This window comes from Bombina bombina, chromosome 1, assembly GCF_027579735.1.
Source record: "Bombina bombina isolate aBomBom1 chromosome 1, aBomBom1.pri, whole genome shotgun sequence".
Taxonomy (NCBI): Eukaryota; Metazoa; Chordata; class Amphibia; order Anura; family Bombinatoridae; genus Bombina; species Bombina bombina.
The window spans coordinates 1,487,859,789-1,487,878,963 of record NC_069499.1 but is presented as its reverse complement, the minus strand read 5'-3'; the positions used below and the strand labels follow the sequence as shown (position 1 = coordinate 1,487,878,963).

The 19,175-nt window shown below is 37.9% G+C and overlaps 1 protein-coding gene across 1 annotated transcript in view; it reads left to right on the top strand.

Annotated features, from left to right (window-relative positions):
• The first annotated feature begins 7,014 nt into the window (after positions 1–7,014).
• LOC128653786 (ABC-type organic anion transporter ABCA8) overlaps positions 7,015–19,175 on the top strand; it is a 405,751-nt gene continuing 393,590 nt past the window's right edge. The window contains exons 1-2 of the mRNA XM_053707294.1: positions 7,015–7,149; positions 17,424–17,528. Of these exons, the coding sequence (XP_053563269.1) occupies positions 17,424–17,528 (105 nt within the window). The 5' untranslated portion in view covers positions 7,015–7,149. The remainder of the gene's footprint in view (positions 7,150–17,423; positions 17,529–19,175) is intronic.

Here is a 19,175-nt window from a genome sequence, read left to right as displayed (position 1 = left end):
TGGACAAAATATCTCCAAGGATCACAGCTGGAGAATTGCAGAAGTTAATTATGTCTTTGGGGTCACAAAGTTTACAAAACTACAATCCAACATCACCTACATCAACCTAAGTTGTTTGGAGGTGTTTCAAGAAAAAAGCCTCTACTCTCATTCAAAAACAAACTAAAGCATCTTCAGTTTGCAACACACTACGGAAACTTCAAATGGAATTGCGTTCTATGGTCAGATGAAACAATAGAGCTTTTTGTCAATAAACACCAGAGGTGGGTTTGGCGCACACAGAGAGGTAGCGATATGACAAAGTGCCTCATTCCCACGGTTAAATATGGTGGTGGTTCTTTAATGTTTTGGGGCTGTTTTTATGCCTGAGGATCTGGACATTTTGTTAGTATACATGGCATCATGGACTATCAAATATCAACATATATTAAATGAACACCTGACTGCCTCTGCCAGAAAGCTTAAATGGGCAGCGGTTGGATGTTCCAGCAGGAAAATGATTCAAAACATACCTCAAAATCAACACAGAAATGGTTTACTGACCACAAAATCAAAGTGCTGCCATGACCATCCCAGTCCCCTGACTTGAACCCTATAGAAAACCTGTGAAGGGGAGAGTCTACCATTATCAACATCAAAATTTGAAAGATCTGGAGAGATTCTTTATGGAGGAATGGTCTCAGATCCCTTGCCATGTATTCTCCATCCTCATCAGGCATTATAGACTCAGAGCGGTTATCTTTGTCTTTTTTTAAATAAACCTGTGTTTTGTTTGCAGTTGTTTGATATCCATGAAAGCAGAGTATTTTTTGAACAAAAGATCAAAAGGTTAAACAATAAGCACTATTTTTCCACAGCCTTTTTTGTTCATATTTACCAAGGGTGCCAATATTAGTAGAGGGCACTGTATAACTATACAGTATATACATTTATCTATATATGTGTTTATAATCAGTGTGTAAGTGTATACATGTGTGCATATATAAGTACATTTGTATATGCGCATGCATGTGTACATTCATTGTAAATGTACACTAATATATATATATATATATATATATATATATATATATATATATATATATATATATATATATATATATATATATATATGTGTATATATATATATAAAAATGTATATAAATATAATACAGGGGATAGTTTGCATTCAAAATGTAGTGCCCTGGGAGTGACTGCAAGAAAAGGACATCAACGATCGAAGATCCAAAGATAAGAGGAAGGTTGAAAATAGAAGACCACCGCCGGTATGAAGATGGATCGCCACCTAGGAGCCAGATTCAACTTTGGTGAGTACAATCTTTCTTACCATTTTCAGGGCATTTTTGAGTAGGTTTTGTTTAGAGAGCCTTTTTTTAGGGGGAGGTTGGCAGTTATTGTAGAATGGTGTAGTGTTTTTTGTGTGAAAAAAATCACTTTAGGGCAAAGCCCTACAAAAATCCTTTTTAAGGGCTGTTACTATAGTTTATTGTTAGTATAGGTTTTTTATTCAGGGTGTTTTTTTTTTTTTTTTTAAGTGGGACTTTAATTTTAGAAAGGCATATGTTTTTATTTTTTTGGTAATTTGCTATTTCTGTAATGGTATTTTTTTATTTTCTGTAATGGTAGATTTTTTTTCTCATGCAAGGGGTTTAGATGTTAGTGGGTATTTAGAGAAGGTGGTTGTGGTGGTTTAAGGGTTAATATTGAAGAGGGGTAGTTTGTGATGTTGTGGTGTGGCAGTTAAGGGTTTAATAGTGCAGATGGGGTATATTGTGATGGGGGTTGTGGCGGGTTAGGATCAATAGTGTAGCGGGGACTTTGCAGTGGACTATGTGGCATTGTAGGGGTTAATAATGTTATGGGGACTTTCCAGTGGGCTATGTGGTGGGTTAGGGGTTAATAGTGTAATGGGGACTTTGTGGTGGGCTTTGTGATGAGTTAGCGGTTAATAGTTCTGTGTTGGAACACTTTAAACACGTCCCCTCCATCCGCTAACAGTGGCAATGTTAGTGGAGTTTAGGCAAAAGCTGCCATTCCTATTGTTTCCTATGGGAGACACATCGTCACTCACCGGGACTTCGTGGGTCAGCCCCTCTTTTTTAAAAGACCGATTTTGTGAATATTGAGGCCATAGGAAGACTCCCCCAGACGATCGTTTTGGCCTACTTTGTGCCTCGTCAGTGAGGTGCAACCACATTCCTCTAAGCACATTTGACAATGAATCCATGTCTGGATTCCCCATCACCCTAAGGAAGACTTTCTCAGGGTAATAATAAAAATCCATATAGAAAGAGAAGTTTTCTACTAGGAAGAAACAAAAGCTCAGTAGCTTGTTTTATGGCAAGTTACCACCTAGGAGCATCCTCTTTTTACCCAATTGTGCTTTTCACAGAGGAGAACTTTCCTGAAGTATATCAGTCTGATCCCACCTAGTAAGGTCAGTCCAGACCCAAAAAACAGGCAATCCTCCTCTGAACAAGGAACATGTCAACCCCAGATGATCTTTTCAGCCTTCAGTGAGGTGCAGCCACATTCCTCTAAGAACATTGGGCAAGGAGTCCAAGCCTGGTTTACCCCATCACCCTTAGGGAGACTTCCCCAGGGTCATAAAAAAATGCATACTGTAAAAGACGCACTCTACTAGGAATGAACATCATTAGCTTGTACTACGTTGAGTGACCACCTAGGAGCAGCTTTTTTTAGCCTAATTGTGCTTTTCACAGAGGAGAACTTTCCTGAAGTATACCAGTCTGATCCCACCTAGTAAGGTCAGTCCAGCTCTAAAATACTAGACAATCCTTCTCTCAACACAGAACATGGCAACCCCAGATGATCGTTTCAACCCTTATTAAGCCTTGTCACTGAGGTGCAGCCCCATTCCTCTAAGCACATTGGGCAATGAGTCTATGGCCTCTAGTTATTAAGGTCTGGCGGACCTGATCCGACACAGCGGATCAGGTCCGCTAGACCTCACTGAATACGGTGAGCAATACGCTCGCCGTATTCAGCATTGCACCAGCAGCTCACAAGAGCTGCTGGTGCAACGCCTCCCCCTGCAGACTTGCGGCCAATGGCCGCCAGCAGAGGGGTGTCAATCAACCCGATTGTACTCGATCGGGTTGATTTCCGGGGATGTCTGTCTGCCTGCTCAGAGCAGGTGGACAGGTTATGGAGCAGCGGTCTTTGTTACCGCTGCTTCATAACTGCTGTTTCTGGCGAGTCTGAAGACTCGCCAGAAACAGAGGCCATCAAGCTCCTTACGGAGCTTGATAACTAGAGGCCAATGTCTGGTCTCACCCATTCCCCTTATGGAGACTTCCCCAGGGTCATAATAACAATGCATACAGAAAAAGAAGCGCTCTGCTAGGAATGAACAACATCTCAGTAGCTTGTTCTATGGCAAGTTGCCACCTAGGAGCAGCCTCTTTTTGCCCAACTTTTCACTTATTAGAATTTTCCTGATGTATATCAGCCTGATGCCGCCTAGTAAGGTCAGTCCAGACCTCAAAAAACAGGCAATCCTCCTCTGAACAAGAAACCTAGAAGATCTGCATTAAGCAGCTTATGCAAGTTTAAGTTTGTCTGTATAGTGAGATTAAACATGTACAAAGGTGTTTTTTTTCTTTTATAGTCAAATTTATAAACTAATAATTACTTGCTAGTACTGAATTATAGTTTGTTTTGTAGAAGCTGATTCAAGTTCTAGAGAAAGTTCAGTAACTAATTTTAGTGTCATTGCTCACTTACCCATGGCCTCTGAGTATGAGTAAGGGCTTGTGTTGAGCTCAGCTTCTCAGCCAGTTTGTTACATTCAAAACAACAGCTCTCCACCTGAAACTGAGAACATACATGCGTGCTTGGACAGGAAATCAATTTGCTGTTTGTTACGCAATAACTGTTCCATGTTTCTGGGAAAAAAATCCTTCTCAAGCATAAAAAACAAAGACAAATTAGATTTGGAAATGATTGAACTCATGTCAAACTAAACTTTCATTGTATGGTGAATAATAGTCAACAAAAATTTAGCATTTTGAAATATCTATGCTTTTTAACATTTGATTGAGAGTTTAAAGGGACAGTCTAGTCAAAATTAAACTTTCATGATTCAGATAGGGCATGCTATTTTAAAAACTTACCTATTTACTTTTATTATCAAATTTGCTTTGTTCTCTTGGTATTCTTTGTTGAAAGCTAAACCCAGGTAGGCTCATATGCTAATTTGTAAGCCCTTGAAGGTCGCCTCTAATCTCATTTCATTTTTTCACAACTAAGCCATATAGATAACATTGTGCTCACTCCCGTGGAGTTATTTATGATTCAGCACTGGTTGGCTAAAATGCAAGTCTGTCAAAAAAATGAAATAAGGGGGCTATCTGCAGAGGCTTAGATACAAGGTAATTGCAGAGGTAATAAGTATATATATATATATATATATATATATATATATTCTGTGGCTTACAAATATTTTACAGTATGTATAATAATTTTTAATAATTTTTAATAATTTTTAAAAATATTTTATATGTAGTATCTCAATAATGCACATTGAAGATAGCAATGTGCACTAACCCAACCATGGTATTCCTAAATTGTGAACCCTGATGCGCGTTACGCATATTTTACATGCCTATGTTTTTCACATGGAAAATAATGTACTTTTTATTATATATATATATATATATATATATATATATATCTGATATTGTTCAAGCAAAATACATATCTATACCTACATATCTATAGGACTAGATATACAGGTATATAAAAGCGATTGTGTTAGTGCACGAGTATGGGTGTTAATTTTTTCTTTTCACACTTCATTGAAGTTGATGTTAGAATACGTTAACTAGGTCGCGATTTTTGAAGTACAACTCTTTGTGTGTGTTAGGTTTTTGCTTAAATGCAAACATTTTACTTTCAACTTGCAATACGAGCGAAAACAGATACGTGCAAAAAGCATTCATCTATCAATGTTAATGTGCTCGCTCTACTTGTAATCTAGCCTAATATTTCCATAACTTTCCTCCTAGATTTAGCATTTCAACTTCTGCAGAGTGCTTTTATTCTTACACAGCATAAGTTTATCATCAGAAGCCAGGGACAAACTCTCCTGGTGGCTTGTACTTATGGATTTGTGGAACAGGAGTGCAGGAGTGGCTCTAGACCTGAAGTTATTTGAAGCAGGACTGGATGGGATTCAGCCCTTCTGTTACATGTGGAAATGGTAAAAGAAGAAATCATTACAGTGTACTATAGTGGTCACCAATTGGATTTTTTGCATTTCTTTAACATATATAAGTCATCAGACATTATCGCGGTAGGCTGTCACACATCCTTTCTTCTGGATAGACTGTAAGAAGATTCAAGCTATCTTAGATTGGCCTGTTTTAGAGAACAACAAATCAGTCAACATTTTATTGGCTTTGCCAACTATTTAATTGAATTACTTTAATTTAGTTAATTACTCCAAGCAATCTGGAAACTAAGTTATATAATCAGTTATGAGGCAATATCCTATTGTTCCTATATATAATAAAAGTTTTAAAGACCATTCACAGTGCTCTTCTGATACTAGACAAGGGACAAAGAGCTTCATGTACTAAGCAGCAAATCCAAATCCAATCATCCAATCGCTGCTTCTTACCCTCTCTGCCACCTCTGAGTTGGTAAATATAAATCACCCGAACACCAATTGTGTTTGAGCAGGGGGCGGAGCTCCACAAAATACCGGATGCACAAGATCCCAAGTCAGGAATCCTTTCTGCCTTTGGCTTTATACATAGGACCCAATATCCTATAGTTAAGTAATGTGAGAGAGGAAAAAGGGTTAAAAGACCAATCACAGTGCTCTTCTTAAACTAGAAAAGGAACAATACCTTATTGTCCAGTAATGTAACGAAAAAAATAAAATAACAGAAAGATGAATCACAGTGCTCTTCTTGTGCTAAATAAGAGAAAATATCTCATTGTGCGAAAATGTGAGAAAAAAATAGAGACAAATCCCAGTGCTCTTCTTTTACTAAATAAGGGACAATATCTTATTGTACAAACATTTGAAAGAGGAAAATAAATAAAATTATAAAGATTCTTTTCTTTGGACTTTGGCTTTTGGCAAACTGAAGTTCTTATTTACTCCTGCACCAGTTCTTGTTCAGCCTGATAATTATTCATTAGACTTGTGCGTTCATTTTGATACAAATCAAATTTGTAACAAAAACACAGATATTCGTTTTGTTTTCACAAAACGAGTTCCGAACAAATGCACTACCTCATTAAAAAAAATACTGATGAACTTTGTCAGTATTTGTTTGTTTTCTTTAGCATAGCTTTTAAGGGTTGAATATTTACCTCTAGTGTGCATGCTGGAGAGCCATGCTAATCCCGATCCTTCCCTACAGAGCCCTGGGCCACGCTAAGGAGGTTTAGCGCTGTGGATCTCAGAGCCTGCATTAAAGGAGAAAGTCATTTTTCAGCTGGAAAGCTATAGGGCTCCATTTATTAAGCAGCGGAAACGGAAGTTAAGAAGCAGCGGTCGTAAGATCCGATCGGATGATTGACACCATATTATCTAATTTACTTCATTCTCTTGATATCCTTTGTTGAAAAGTGTATCTAAATAGTCTTAGTAGCTGCTGATTGGTGGCTGCAAACCGATGCCTTGTATGATTTGCTCAGCCATGTGCACCAAAGGATATCCAAATAATTAAACAAATTAGATAATAGAAGTAAATTGGTGTGTTGTTTAAAAAAAAATTCTACATCTAAATCATAAAAGAAAGATTTTGGGTGTCATGTCCCTTTAATAAAATATGTTGCTTTGTACTCAATCACTCTTTACAATAGCAGTTTTTTGATTAGTCTATGTTTGTTTCAACAAAATACAACAAGGTCTGGATGGGCTCCAAAAGAGGCCTCCACTTTGCTGACTGTAAAGCAATGTACTATTCATTTTTAGCAATGCAGCTGCTGAATCCCTCATCTACAACTTCCTTCCAGATTTGGAATATATTCAAGAAAAATCACTCTTTCATAGCAGCTTCAGTGATAATCATTTGAAAGAGGAAAGTAGATGAGAAACGTATTGTTATTCTCCTCTTCTCCAGCACTGGAGTCTTTTCTTTTTAATTTGAAGCCTTGAACATTTTCACGGTAAGTAAATAACTTACCAATACTAAAGGAACTTAATTCTTTGTGCTAAAGCCCATAACTGCTGACCCAGAACTAACCTCTTTTTACAAAAACAACACCTAGAAGTCACAGAAAATAAATACTTAATATAATATGATTATTTGTATAAAGAAGACCTGAACTCTGATTTGGACAGGACCACATTTAATTCTTAAATTCTAAAGTACTTCTAGCAAATAGATTGTTTTTCTATTTGACCAGGGGGAAAACAAACAAGGTACTTTTTTGTATCAGAGTTATTTTAATACGTGATATCTATCTATCTATCTATCTATCTATCTACCTACCTATCTATCTACCTATCTATCTACCTATCTATCTACCTATCTATCTACCTATCTATCTATCTATCTATCTACCTACCTATCTACCTATCTACCTATCTATCTATTTATCTATTATTTATCTATCTATTATCAATCAATCAATCTATCTATCTATCTATCTATCTATCAACCTGTCTATCTAGCTATCTAAAATCTATTATTTATCTATCTATCTATTAACTATCAATCTGTCTATCTCATATTATTTTCCTATCAAAACTAAATTACAGAGCTTAAAAGTGTCAACATTGCAGAACCTCAGTCATACAGCAGTATGTATACTGAGTAAAAACAGAATGCTTGTAGTTAAAGGGACATTCCAGACAAAATTGGAATCCACATAAATGCATTTCAGTTTTGGATGTAAGCCTTTTTGTAGTTTAAATGTATTAGCAAAAATGCTTCTAATAAAAGCTATAGCTGCTTCAAAAGTATATTAATGCATGCCTTGTGCACCAGGAATTTTAATATAAAAATTTGTTCAGAGAGTCTAAGGTGCTTGTATCATCTGGTAAAGACTCAATTTGTTAATTGCTGGCAGTATACACGCCCCACTGTCACCCTGAGCAGCTGCAGTATTTAAAATGCTGGTGAGAATATCTAGCTATGCTTCACTTGCACGTGTTAACAATAAAACAGTGATAACTTTTACTAGAAACATTTTTTGCCAATACATGTATATTGCAAATATGTTTCTATTCAAAGATGTAATTCATCCATATGCATTTATATTTTGCCTGGAATGTACCTTTAAGTATAGAACAGAAGTAATTTTGCATTGCATGAAAACAAGTAGTAAAAGTTATGACTGTTTCAGTGAGAGCCTGTATTGTGCACAAACAGAGCATATATATATATATATATATATATATATATATACAGAGCAGTTTAAAAGTAGCTGCAGAATCTGTTGGCGCTCTACAAATAACCGATAATAATAAAAAGTATCATTTCACACCCTGATTTGCCTAAATAAATGAACACTGTGGATAAAAACTATTCATAGTATAAAACTCTTGACAGATCAGTTTCTGCATTAATGTAATAGATAGAGCCCTATGTACAATATATATTGTTATAAATTCTGAATATACAAAGCTTTTTTGTTTACAAATTACTTAAGTTCTATATTATTATACTTTTTACTGGCACAACAAAAATCACAGTTATAATTTTGTTTTAAAGAATAACATTTCTGTTCCCAACCTTGTGGGATAAATTGAATCCAAGTATTACCCCTGATATATTTGATATTGCTGTAGCACTGTAGCTCATCAGGAACAAGGACAAAACTAAAGAGAGTAGCTCCTTCTTGCAAACCATTCAGTAACTCACTGGTCTCAGTCAGAGCTGCTGTTGCAAGCTGAACCATCCTGTAATCTTGTACTCGAGGTCAGTGGGCTGGAATTTCCCCCAACCCCCCCCCCCCCCACACACAAACTTTTTATGTCAGAAAAACATCACTAAAGAATAAAGAAGGGCGTTAACAAGTTCTGTAAGGGTGGAGGGCAAGTTCAGTCCAGCAAGCAGTGAATTATAGGCAGCAGGGAAGAGAATAACAGCGGTGCAGTGTAGACTGCATATACCTAAGCTTAAAGGGACAGGAAACCCACATTTTTGGATAGAAAATTGAATTTTAAAGAAATTTCCAATTTACTTCTATTATCAAATTTGCTTAATTTTCTTGTTATTCTTTGCTGGAATAGCATTACACTACTGGTAACTAGCTGAACACACCTACACCTAGATTACGAGTTTTGCGGTAACAGGGGTGCGTTGCTAACCTTTTTTTTACACCGCTCCCTGGTATTACAGGTTTCTTTAAACCTGGCGTTAGCCGCAAAAAGGTGAGCGTAGAGCAAAATTTAGGTCCACATCTCACCTCAATACCAGCGCTGCTTACAGAAGCGGTAAGCTGGTTAAATGTGCTCGTGCACGATTTCCCCATAGGAAACAATGGGGCAGATTCATCTGAAAAAAACCTAATACCTGCAAAAAAGCAGCTTTCAGCTTCTAACGCAGCCCCATTGATTCCTATGGGGAAATACAATTTATGTCTACACCTAACACCCTAACATGAACCCCAAGTCTAAACACCCCTAATATTACACTTATTAACCCCTAATCTGCCGCCCCCAACATCACCGACACCTGCATAATATTATTAACCCCTAATCTGCCGCTCTGGACACCTACATTATACTTATGAACCCCTAATCTGCTGCCCCCAACATCGCCAACACCTGCATTATATTATTAACCCCTAATCTGCCCCCCCAACATCGCCACAAACTACCTACAATTATTAACCCCTAATCTGCCGCCCCCATCGTCACCGCTACTATATTAAATTTATTAACCCCTAAACCTAAATCTAAACCAAAGTCTAACACCCCCCTAACTTAAATATAATTTAAATAAAACAAAATAAAATTACTAGAATTACATAAATTATTCCTATTTAAAACTAAATACCTATAAAAAAAAACATAAGATAGCTACAATATAACTAATAGTTACATTTGTATCTATCTTAGGGTTTATATTTATTTTACAGGCAACTTTGTATTTATTTTAACTAGGTAGAATAGTTATTTAATAGTTATTAACTATTTAGTAACTTCCTAGTTAAAATAAAGACAAATATACCTGTAATATAAATCCTAACCTAAGTTACATTTACACCTAACATAACACTACACTATCATTAAATTAATTACCTAAACTAACTACAGTTAACTACAATTAAATACAATTAGATTAAATAAACAAAATTACAGAAAAAAACACTAAATTGCAGAAATGTAAAAAATTATTACAAGAATTTTAAACTAATTACACCTAATCTAATCCCCCTAAAAAAAAAATTAAAAAAAATAATAATAAAATTCCCTACCCTATACTAAATTACAAATAGCCCTTAAAAGGGCCTTTTGCGGGGCATTGCCCCAAAGTAATCAGCTCTTTTACCTGTAAAAAAAAAATACAATACCCCCCCAACATTAAAACCCACCACCCACACACCTAACCCTACTCTAAAACCCACCCAATCCCCCCTTAATAAAACCTAACACTACCCCCTTGAAGATCACCCTACCTTGAGCCGTCTTCACCCAGCCGGGCACAAGTGGTCCTCCAGAGGGGCAGAAGTCTTCATCCAATCCGGCCAGAAGAGGACCTCCAGACGGGCAGAAGTCTTCATCCAGGTGGCATCTTCATCCATCCAGAGTGGAGTGGGTCCATCTTGAAGCCAGCCAACACGGAGCATCCTCTTCTTCCGACGACTCCCAACGAATGAAGGAGGTCCTCTTCTGGCCGGATTGGATGAAAACTTCAGCCCCTCTAGAGGACCACTTGTGCCCGACTGGGTGAAGATGGCTCAAGGTAGGGTGATCTTCAAGGGGGTAGTGTTAGGTTTTATTAAGGGGGGATTGGGTGGGTTTTAGAGTAGGGTTGGGTGTGTGGGTGGTGGGTTCTAATGTTGGGGGGTCTTGTATTTTTTTTTTTACAGGTAAAAGAGCTGATTACTTTGGGGCAATGCCCCGCAAAAGGCCCTTTTAAGGGCTATTTGTAATTTAGTATAGGGGAGGGAATTTTATTATTTTGGGGGGCTTTTTTATTTTATTAGGGGGATTAGATTAGGTGTAATTAGTTTAAAATTCTTGTAATTATTTTTTTATTTTCTGTAATTTAGTGTTTAGTTATGAGTTTTATGTTACGGCTTTGTAACATAAAAGCCATAACTACTGACTTTCAGTTTACGGTACAGATCTTGTAGTTATGGGCTGTATCGCTCACTTATTGGCCGGACAGGCAAACTCGTAATACCAGCGCTATGGAAGTCCCATTGAAAAATAACTTTTTGAAAGCTGCAGTAGTTACGTTGCGTTATGGCCAAAAAAGTGTGCGGTACAGATATACCTGCAAGACTCGTAATACCAGCGGTAGTGAAAGAGCAGCGTTATGAAGCTTTTTCACTCATAACGCAAAACTCGTAATCTAGCCGAAGGAGATTAAAAAACTACTGGGATGATAGTAGATTTACCAACTTTTCACTTTATACCATTTGTTTGCTATTTCCTATGTAATTAGTTTTCAGGACAGCAGAGGAGGAGCTGGACAGAAGCTTAAAGGTAAATAAAGTTAAAGCAGTAGCTAATGCTGCTACTAAAGGCCAAAGCATCACTTTTTTATTTTTTTTCCTTTTTAATTGGATCAGGACTGGCCAAGAACAAAGTGATACTTACATACTTATTGACTGACACCAAAATATAAACATGTAGGCCTAGATTTGGAGTTTGTCGTTAGCCGTGAAAACCAGCGTTAGAGGCTCCTAACGCTGGTTTTAGGCTAACTCCGGTATTTGGAGTCACTGAAAATAGGGTCTAACGCTCACTTTTCAGCCGCGACTTTTCCATACCGCAGATCCCCTTACGTCGTGGCTGAAGTGAGCGTTAGAGCTCTAACGACAAAACTCCAGCCGCAGAAAAAAAGCAGGAGTTAAGAGCTTTCTGGGCTAACGCCGGTTCATAAAGCTCTTAACTACTGTGCCCTAAAGTACACTAACACCCATAAACTACCTATGTACCCCTAAACTGAGGTCCCCCCACATCGCCGCCACTCGATTAAATTTTTTTAACCCCTAATCTGCCGACCACCACCTACGTTATACTTATGTACCCCTAATCTGCTGCCCCTAACACCGCCGACCCCTATATTATATTTATTAACCCCTAACCTGCCCCCCACAACGTCGCCGCCAGCTACCTACACTTATTAACCCCTAATCTGCCGACCGCAAAGCGCCGCCACCTACGTTATCCTTATGTACCCCTAATCTGCTGCCCCTAACACCGCCGACCCCTATATTATATTTATTAACCCCTAACCTGCCCCCCACAACGTCGCCGCAAGATACCTACAATAATTAACCCCTAATCTGCCGACCGCAAAGCGCCGCCACCTACATTATAGCTATGTACCCCTAATCTGCTGCCCCTAACACCGCCGACCCCTATATTATATTTATTAACCCCTAATCTGCCCCCCACAACGTCGCCTCCACCTGCCTACACTGATTAACCCCTAATCTGCCGATCGGACCTGAGCGCTACTATAATAAAGTTATTAACCCCTAATCCGCATCACTAACCCTATAATAAATAGCATTAACCCCTAATCTGCCCTCCCTAACATCGCCGACACCTAACTTAAATTATTAACCCCTAATATGCCGACCGGAGCTCACCCCTATTCTAATAAATGTATTAACCCCTAAAGCTAAGTCTAACCCTAACACTAACACCCCCCTAAGTTAAATATAATTTAAATCTAACGAAATTAATTAACTCTTATTAAATAAATTATTCCTATTTAAAGATAAATACTTACCTGTACAATAAATCCTAATATAGCTACAATATAAATTATAATTACATTGTAGCTATTTTAGGATTAATATTTATTTTATAGGCAACTTTGTAATTATTTTAACCAGGTACAATAGCTATTAAATAGTTAAGAACTATTTAATAGTTACCTAATTAAAATAATAACAAAATTACCTGTAAAATAAATCCTAACCTAAGTTACAATTAAACCTAATACTATACTATCATTAAATTAATTAAATTAAATACCTACAATTACCTACAATTAAACCTAACACTACACTATCAATACATTAATTAAATACAATATCTACAAATAAATACAATGAAATAAACTAACTAAAGTACAAAAAATAAAAAAGAACTAAGTTACAAAAAATAAAAAAATATTTACAAACATAAGAAAAATATTACAACAATTTTAAACTAATTACACCTACTCTAAGCCCCCTAACAAAATAACAAAGCCCCCCAAAATAAAAAATGCCCTACCCTATTCTAAATTACTAAATTAAAAGCTCTTTTACCTTACCAGCCCTGAACAGGGCCCTTTGCGGGGCATGCCCCAAGAATTTCAGCTCTTTTGCCTGTAAAAGAAAACATACAATAACCCCCCCCCCAACATTACAACCCACCACCCACATACCCCTAATCTAACCCAAACCCCACTTAAATAAACCTAACACTAAGCCCCTGAAGATCTTCCTACCTTGTCTTCACCATCCAGGTTCACCGATCCGTCCTGAAGAGCTCCTCCGATGTCCTGATCCAAGCCCAAGCGGGGGGCTGAAGAGGTCCATGATCCGGTCAAAGTCTTCATCCAAGCGGGGCAGAAGAGGATCTTCCATCCGATTGAAGTCTTCATCCAGGCGGCATCTTCTATGGTCTTCCATCCGGAGCGAAGCGGCAGCATCCTGAAGACCTCCGACGCGGAACATCCACGACTGAACGACGAATGACGGTTCCTTTAAATGACGTCATGCAAGATTGCGTCCCTCGAATTCCGATTGGCTGATTCAAGTTCAATCCGATTGGCTGATTCGATCAGCCAATCAGATTGAGCTCGCATTCTATTGGCTGTTCCGATCAGCCAATAGAATGCGAGATCAATCTGATTGGCTGATCGGATCAGCCAATCGGATTGAACTTGATTCTGATTGGCTGATTCCATCAGCCAATCAGAATATTCCTACCTTAATTCCGATTGGCTGATAGAATCCTATCAGCCAATCGGAATTCGAGGGACGCCATCTTGGATGACGTCATTTAAAGGAACTGTCATTCGTCGTTCAGTCGTCGGGCCGGATGGATGTTCCGCGCTGGAGGTCTTCAGGATCCTGCCGCTTCGCTCCGGATGGAAGACCATAGAAGATGCCGCCTGGATGAAGACTTCAATCGGATGGAAGATCCTCTTCTGCCCCGCTTGGATGAAGACTTCGACCGGATCATGGACCTCTTCAGCCCCCCGCTTGGGCTTGGATCAGGACATCGGAGGAGCTCTTCAGGACGGATCGGTGAACCTGGATGGTGAAGACAAGGTAGGAAGATCTTCAGGGGCTTAGTGTTAGGTTTATTTAAGTGGGGTTTGGGTTAGATTAGGGGTATGTGGGTGGTGGGTTGTAATGTTGGGGGGGGGGGTATTGTATGTTTTCTTTTACAGGCAAAAGAGCTGAAATTCTTGGGGCATGCCCCGCAAAGGGCCCTGTTCAGGGCTGGTAAGGTAAAAGAGCTTTTAATTTAGTAATTTAGAATAGGGTAGGGCATTTTTTATTTTGGGGGGCTTTGTTATTTTGTTAGGGGGCTTAGAGTAGGTGTAATTAGTTTAAAATTGTTGTAATATTTTTCTTATGTTTGTAAATATTTTTTTATTTTTTGTAACTTAGTTCTTTTTTATTTTTTGTACTTTAGTTAGTTTATTTCATTGTATTTATTTGTAGATATTGTATTTAATTAATGTATTGATAGTGTAGTGTTAGGTTTAATTGTAGGTAATTGTAGGTATTTAATTTAATTAATTTAATGATAGTATAGTGTTAGGTTTAATTGTAACTTAGGTTAGGATTTATTTTACAGGTCATTTTGTTATTATTTTAATTAGGTAACTATTAAATAGTTCTTAACTATTTAATAGCTATTGTACCTGGTTAAAATAATTACAAAGTTGCCTGTAAAATAAATATTAATCCTAAAATAGCTACAATGTAATTATAATTTATATTGTAGCTATATTAGGATTTATTGTACAGGTAAGTATTTATCTTTAAATAGGAATAATTTATTTAATAAGAGTTAATTAATTTCGTTAGATTTAAATTATATTTAATTTAGGGGGGTGTTAGTGTTAGGGTTAGACTTAGCTTTAGGGGTTAATACATTTATTAGAATAGCGGTGATCTCCGGTCGGCAGATTAGGGGTTAATGTTTGAAGTTAGGTGTCGGCGATGTTAGGGAGGGCAGTTTAGGGGTTAATACTATTTATTATAGGGTTAGTGAGGCGGATTAGGGGTTAATAACTTTATTATAGTAGCGCTCAGGTCCGGTCGGCAGATTAGGGGTTAATCAGTGTAGGCAGGTGGAGGCGACGTTGGGGACGGCAGATTAGGGGTTAATAAATATAATATAGGGGTCGGCGGTGTTAGGGGCAGCAGATTAGGGGTACATATCTATAATGTAGGTGGCGGCGCTTTGCGGTCGGCAGATTAGGGGTTAATTATTGTAGGTATCTTGCGGCGACGTTGTGGGGGGCAGGTTAGGGGTTAATAAATATAATATAGGGGTCGGCGGTGTTAGGGGCAGCAGATTAGGGGTACATAGGGATAATGTAAGTAGCGGCGGTTTACGGAGCGGAAGATTAGGGGTTAAAAATAATATGCAGGGCTCAGCGATAGCGGGGGCGGCAGATTAGGGGTTAATAAGTGTAAGGATAGGGGTGTTTAGACTCGGGGTACATGTTAGGGTGTTAGGTGCAGACGTAGGAAGAGTTTCCCCATAGCAAACAATGGGTCTGCGTTAGGAGCTGAACGCGGCTTTTTTGCAGGTGTTAGGTTTTTTTTCAGCTCAAACAGCCCCATTGTTTCCTATGGGGGAATCGTGCACGAGCACGTTTTTGAGGCTGGCCGCGTCCGTAAGCAACTCTGGTATCGAGAGTTGCATTTGCGTTAAAAATGCTCTACGCTCCTTTTTTGGAGCCTAACGCAGCATTTTTTTGGACTCTCAATACCAGAGTTATTTTTATGGTGCGGCCAGAAAAAAGCCGGCGTTAGCTACGCGGGTCGTTACCGACAAAACTCTAAATCTAGCCGAATATAATCATCTGACAGAAACGTTGCTAAATGGCTATTAAATAGTATAAAATTGAACTTTTTTAAGCTTTTCCTACCTGTAGAAAAATCTTTTCCACCTTTAGAGTAATTGTCAACATTAAATCATCTAAATGTGTTTCTCACATACATTAGGTTTGTTGCTTATTTGTTAAATAACCATTTGTTTATCTTTTTGTATGAATATGAAAACATTTTCTTATGACCGCTGGTTCTTAACTTACAATTCCAGAAACTACGGGGGTATTTAGCAGCATCAGCTGCTTGGTAAATCTACCCCTAAGTGTGCATTTATGCAGTGTTTTTAAAGTTATATCTCAGAACAAAAGCTAAGGGGCATATGCCGAGCCGATGCTCCATAACCTGTCCGCCTGCTCTGAGGCAGCAGACAGAAATCAACCCGATTGAATACGATCTGAATGATTGACACCCCCTGCTAGCGGCCAATTGGCCCAAAATCTGCAGGGGGCGGTATTGCACCAGCAGTTCACAAGAACATTTATCGATGTTCAGCGATGTGCAGCAGACATAATACGGTACTTCGTATCATGTCCGCTCGCACATTGATAAATATACCCCATAGCATAAAAATAAAAAACTCCACTACTTCAGCAAAGATTTCGTGCACCTTTGGCTTTAGAGCTCGAGCTATAGTCAACTTGAGTTTTTCAGTGTGTGCCATAGAAATCTATTATGTGACGTATTTACCACACCCTACACCAGTGATGGCTAACGCTAGCACGCCAGATGTTTTAAAACTACATTTTCCATGATTGTCAACTAGACTGCTGAGTGCCTAAGCATCATGGGAAATGTAGTTCTAAAACATCTTGGGTGCCAAAGTTTGCCATCCCTGCACTACATTATTGGACATGCAGATGTTAGCACACCCTAGACTTTTGCTTGAAGACTAAAATATTAATTTTAACTTGTAATATGAGTGTAAAAATAAAAGCTCTATTGATTTAACTCAAGCATAGTTAGTGCACAATAGCACTAATATGTTTGCTCTCATCTTGTAATGTAGATCATAGTTAAGTGTGCAAATAATATGCTGCAACATATTAAAGTATTTTAGTTTTATATCAGTATATATCCCTATATAAAAAAAATCACTGCATCTTTGTCCTGCAAATCCAGTTTACAGCAAAGGATGTCAAATATTTATTTTGGATTATACACTGAGATTTATTTTTCAGATGACCCGGGGGAATATGAGAGAGACAAGTCTGTGTCAGCAGACTCTGGCCTTACTATGGAAGAATGTGCTTCTCAAATGGAGGAGAAAGTGGCACAGCATCCTTGTAAGCATACATATCAGAATGAGGACTATTTCTGTCAGAGTGATAAGATACACAAATGCAATGTATACATTTATATATACACTATATGCAGCTTATATACACTATATGCAGCTTTTATACACTATATGCAGCTTATATACACTATATGCAGTTTATATACCCTATATGCAGCTTATATACACTATATGCAGTTTATATACACTATATGCAGTTTATATACCCTATATGCAGCTTATATACACTATATGCAGCTTATATACACTATATGCAGCTTATATACACTATATGCAGTTTATATACCCTATATGCAGCTTATATACACTATATGCAGCTTATACACACTATATGCAGTTTATATACACTATATGCAGCTTATATACACTATATGCAGTTTGTATACACTATATGCAGCTTATATACACTATATGCAGCTTATATACACTATATGCAGTTTATATACACTACATGCAGCTTATATACACTATATGCAGCTTATATACACTATATGCAGTTTGTATACACTATATGCAGCTTATATACACTATATGCAGTTTATATACACTATATGCAGCTTATATACACTATATGCAGTTTATATACACTATATGCAGCTTATATACACTATATGCAGCTTATACACAATAGCTTTTAGTGTGACTAAATTCCTCTCGTAAATAGTAGTGCATTAAAAAAGTTGCACTAAACACATCAATAGATTAAAAAATACAGTTACACTCATATAAAAACTATCTGATAAAAATAATTCATATAAATACCGTATTGTCCTGAGTATTGTCCCGAGTTTCCCCTAATGAAAGTCTTTAAACTAGGGATGCAGCCTATACTTGGGATGTTACACAAAAACAATAAAAATACAGGTCTGCTTAGGCACCAGTAGTAAGTAAGGAGTAAGTTAAGATTAAAAATACAGTTCCTGGTAACTAAAGCCAGTAATATAAACACAGCCTGCTAGCATTTAAATCCATGCCTGCTTCTCCAGATAAACCCGTTACCTGCTAGCTGAGACGGAGGCTGGGGACTTTACTTTATTTGGGGGCTTTGAGGAATCCCCTCTACTGACCGGAGGCTCTCTCCCTTTGATATCTCCTGTTTTCCTTTCCCGTTACCTGCTAGCTGAGACAGAGCGTCAGAGTTGCCTGCCTAACTAAGGACACACCCCCAAAAAAGATTGGGGGATTGGTTCTTCATCTATAAAACGTCACAGCTCCATCCATTGATTGGACAGAGGTGAGTGAAGGCGTGGTCATACGTGGTCCAATCAACGGATGAAGCTGTTACGTTTCTCAGATGAAGAACCAATCCCGCGATCTCATTGGGGGGGGCTCCTTAGTTAGGCAGGCAACTCCATCTCAGCTAGCTGGTAATGGGGGAAGGAGAACAGGATACATCAAATGGAGCTTCAGGTCAGTAGATTGGATGCCTCATAGTCCCCAAATAAAGTCCTTTATAAAAAAAAGAAAAAGCTAGACCAGGGCATCTCAAAGTAGAGGATAAAAACGATTCTTTATTCCACGGTACGTTATTAAAACAGGATACTAAAAGGAAAACTGGTTATTTGCGGCTTAAAAAGCGTCTTCCTTCTTTTTGTATCCTGTTTTTTTTAAGTACCATGGAATAAAGAATCGT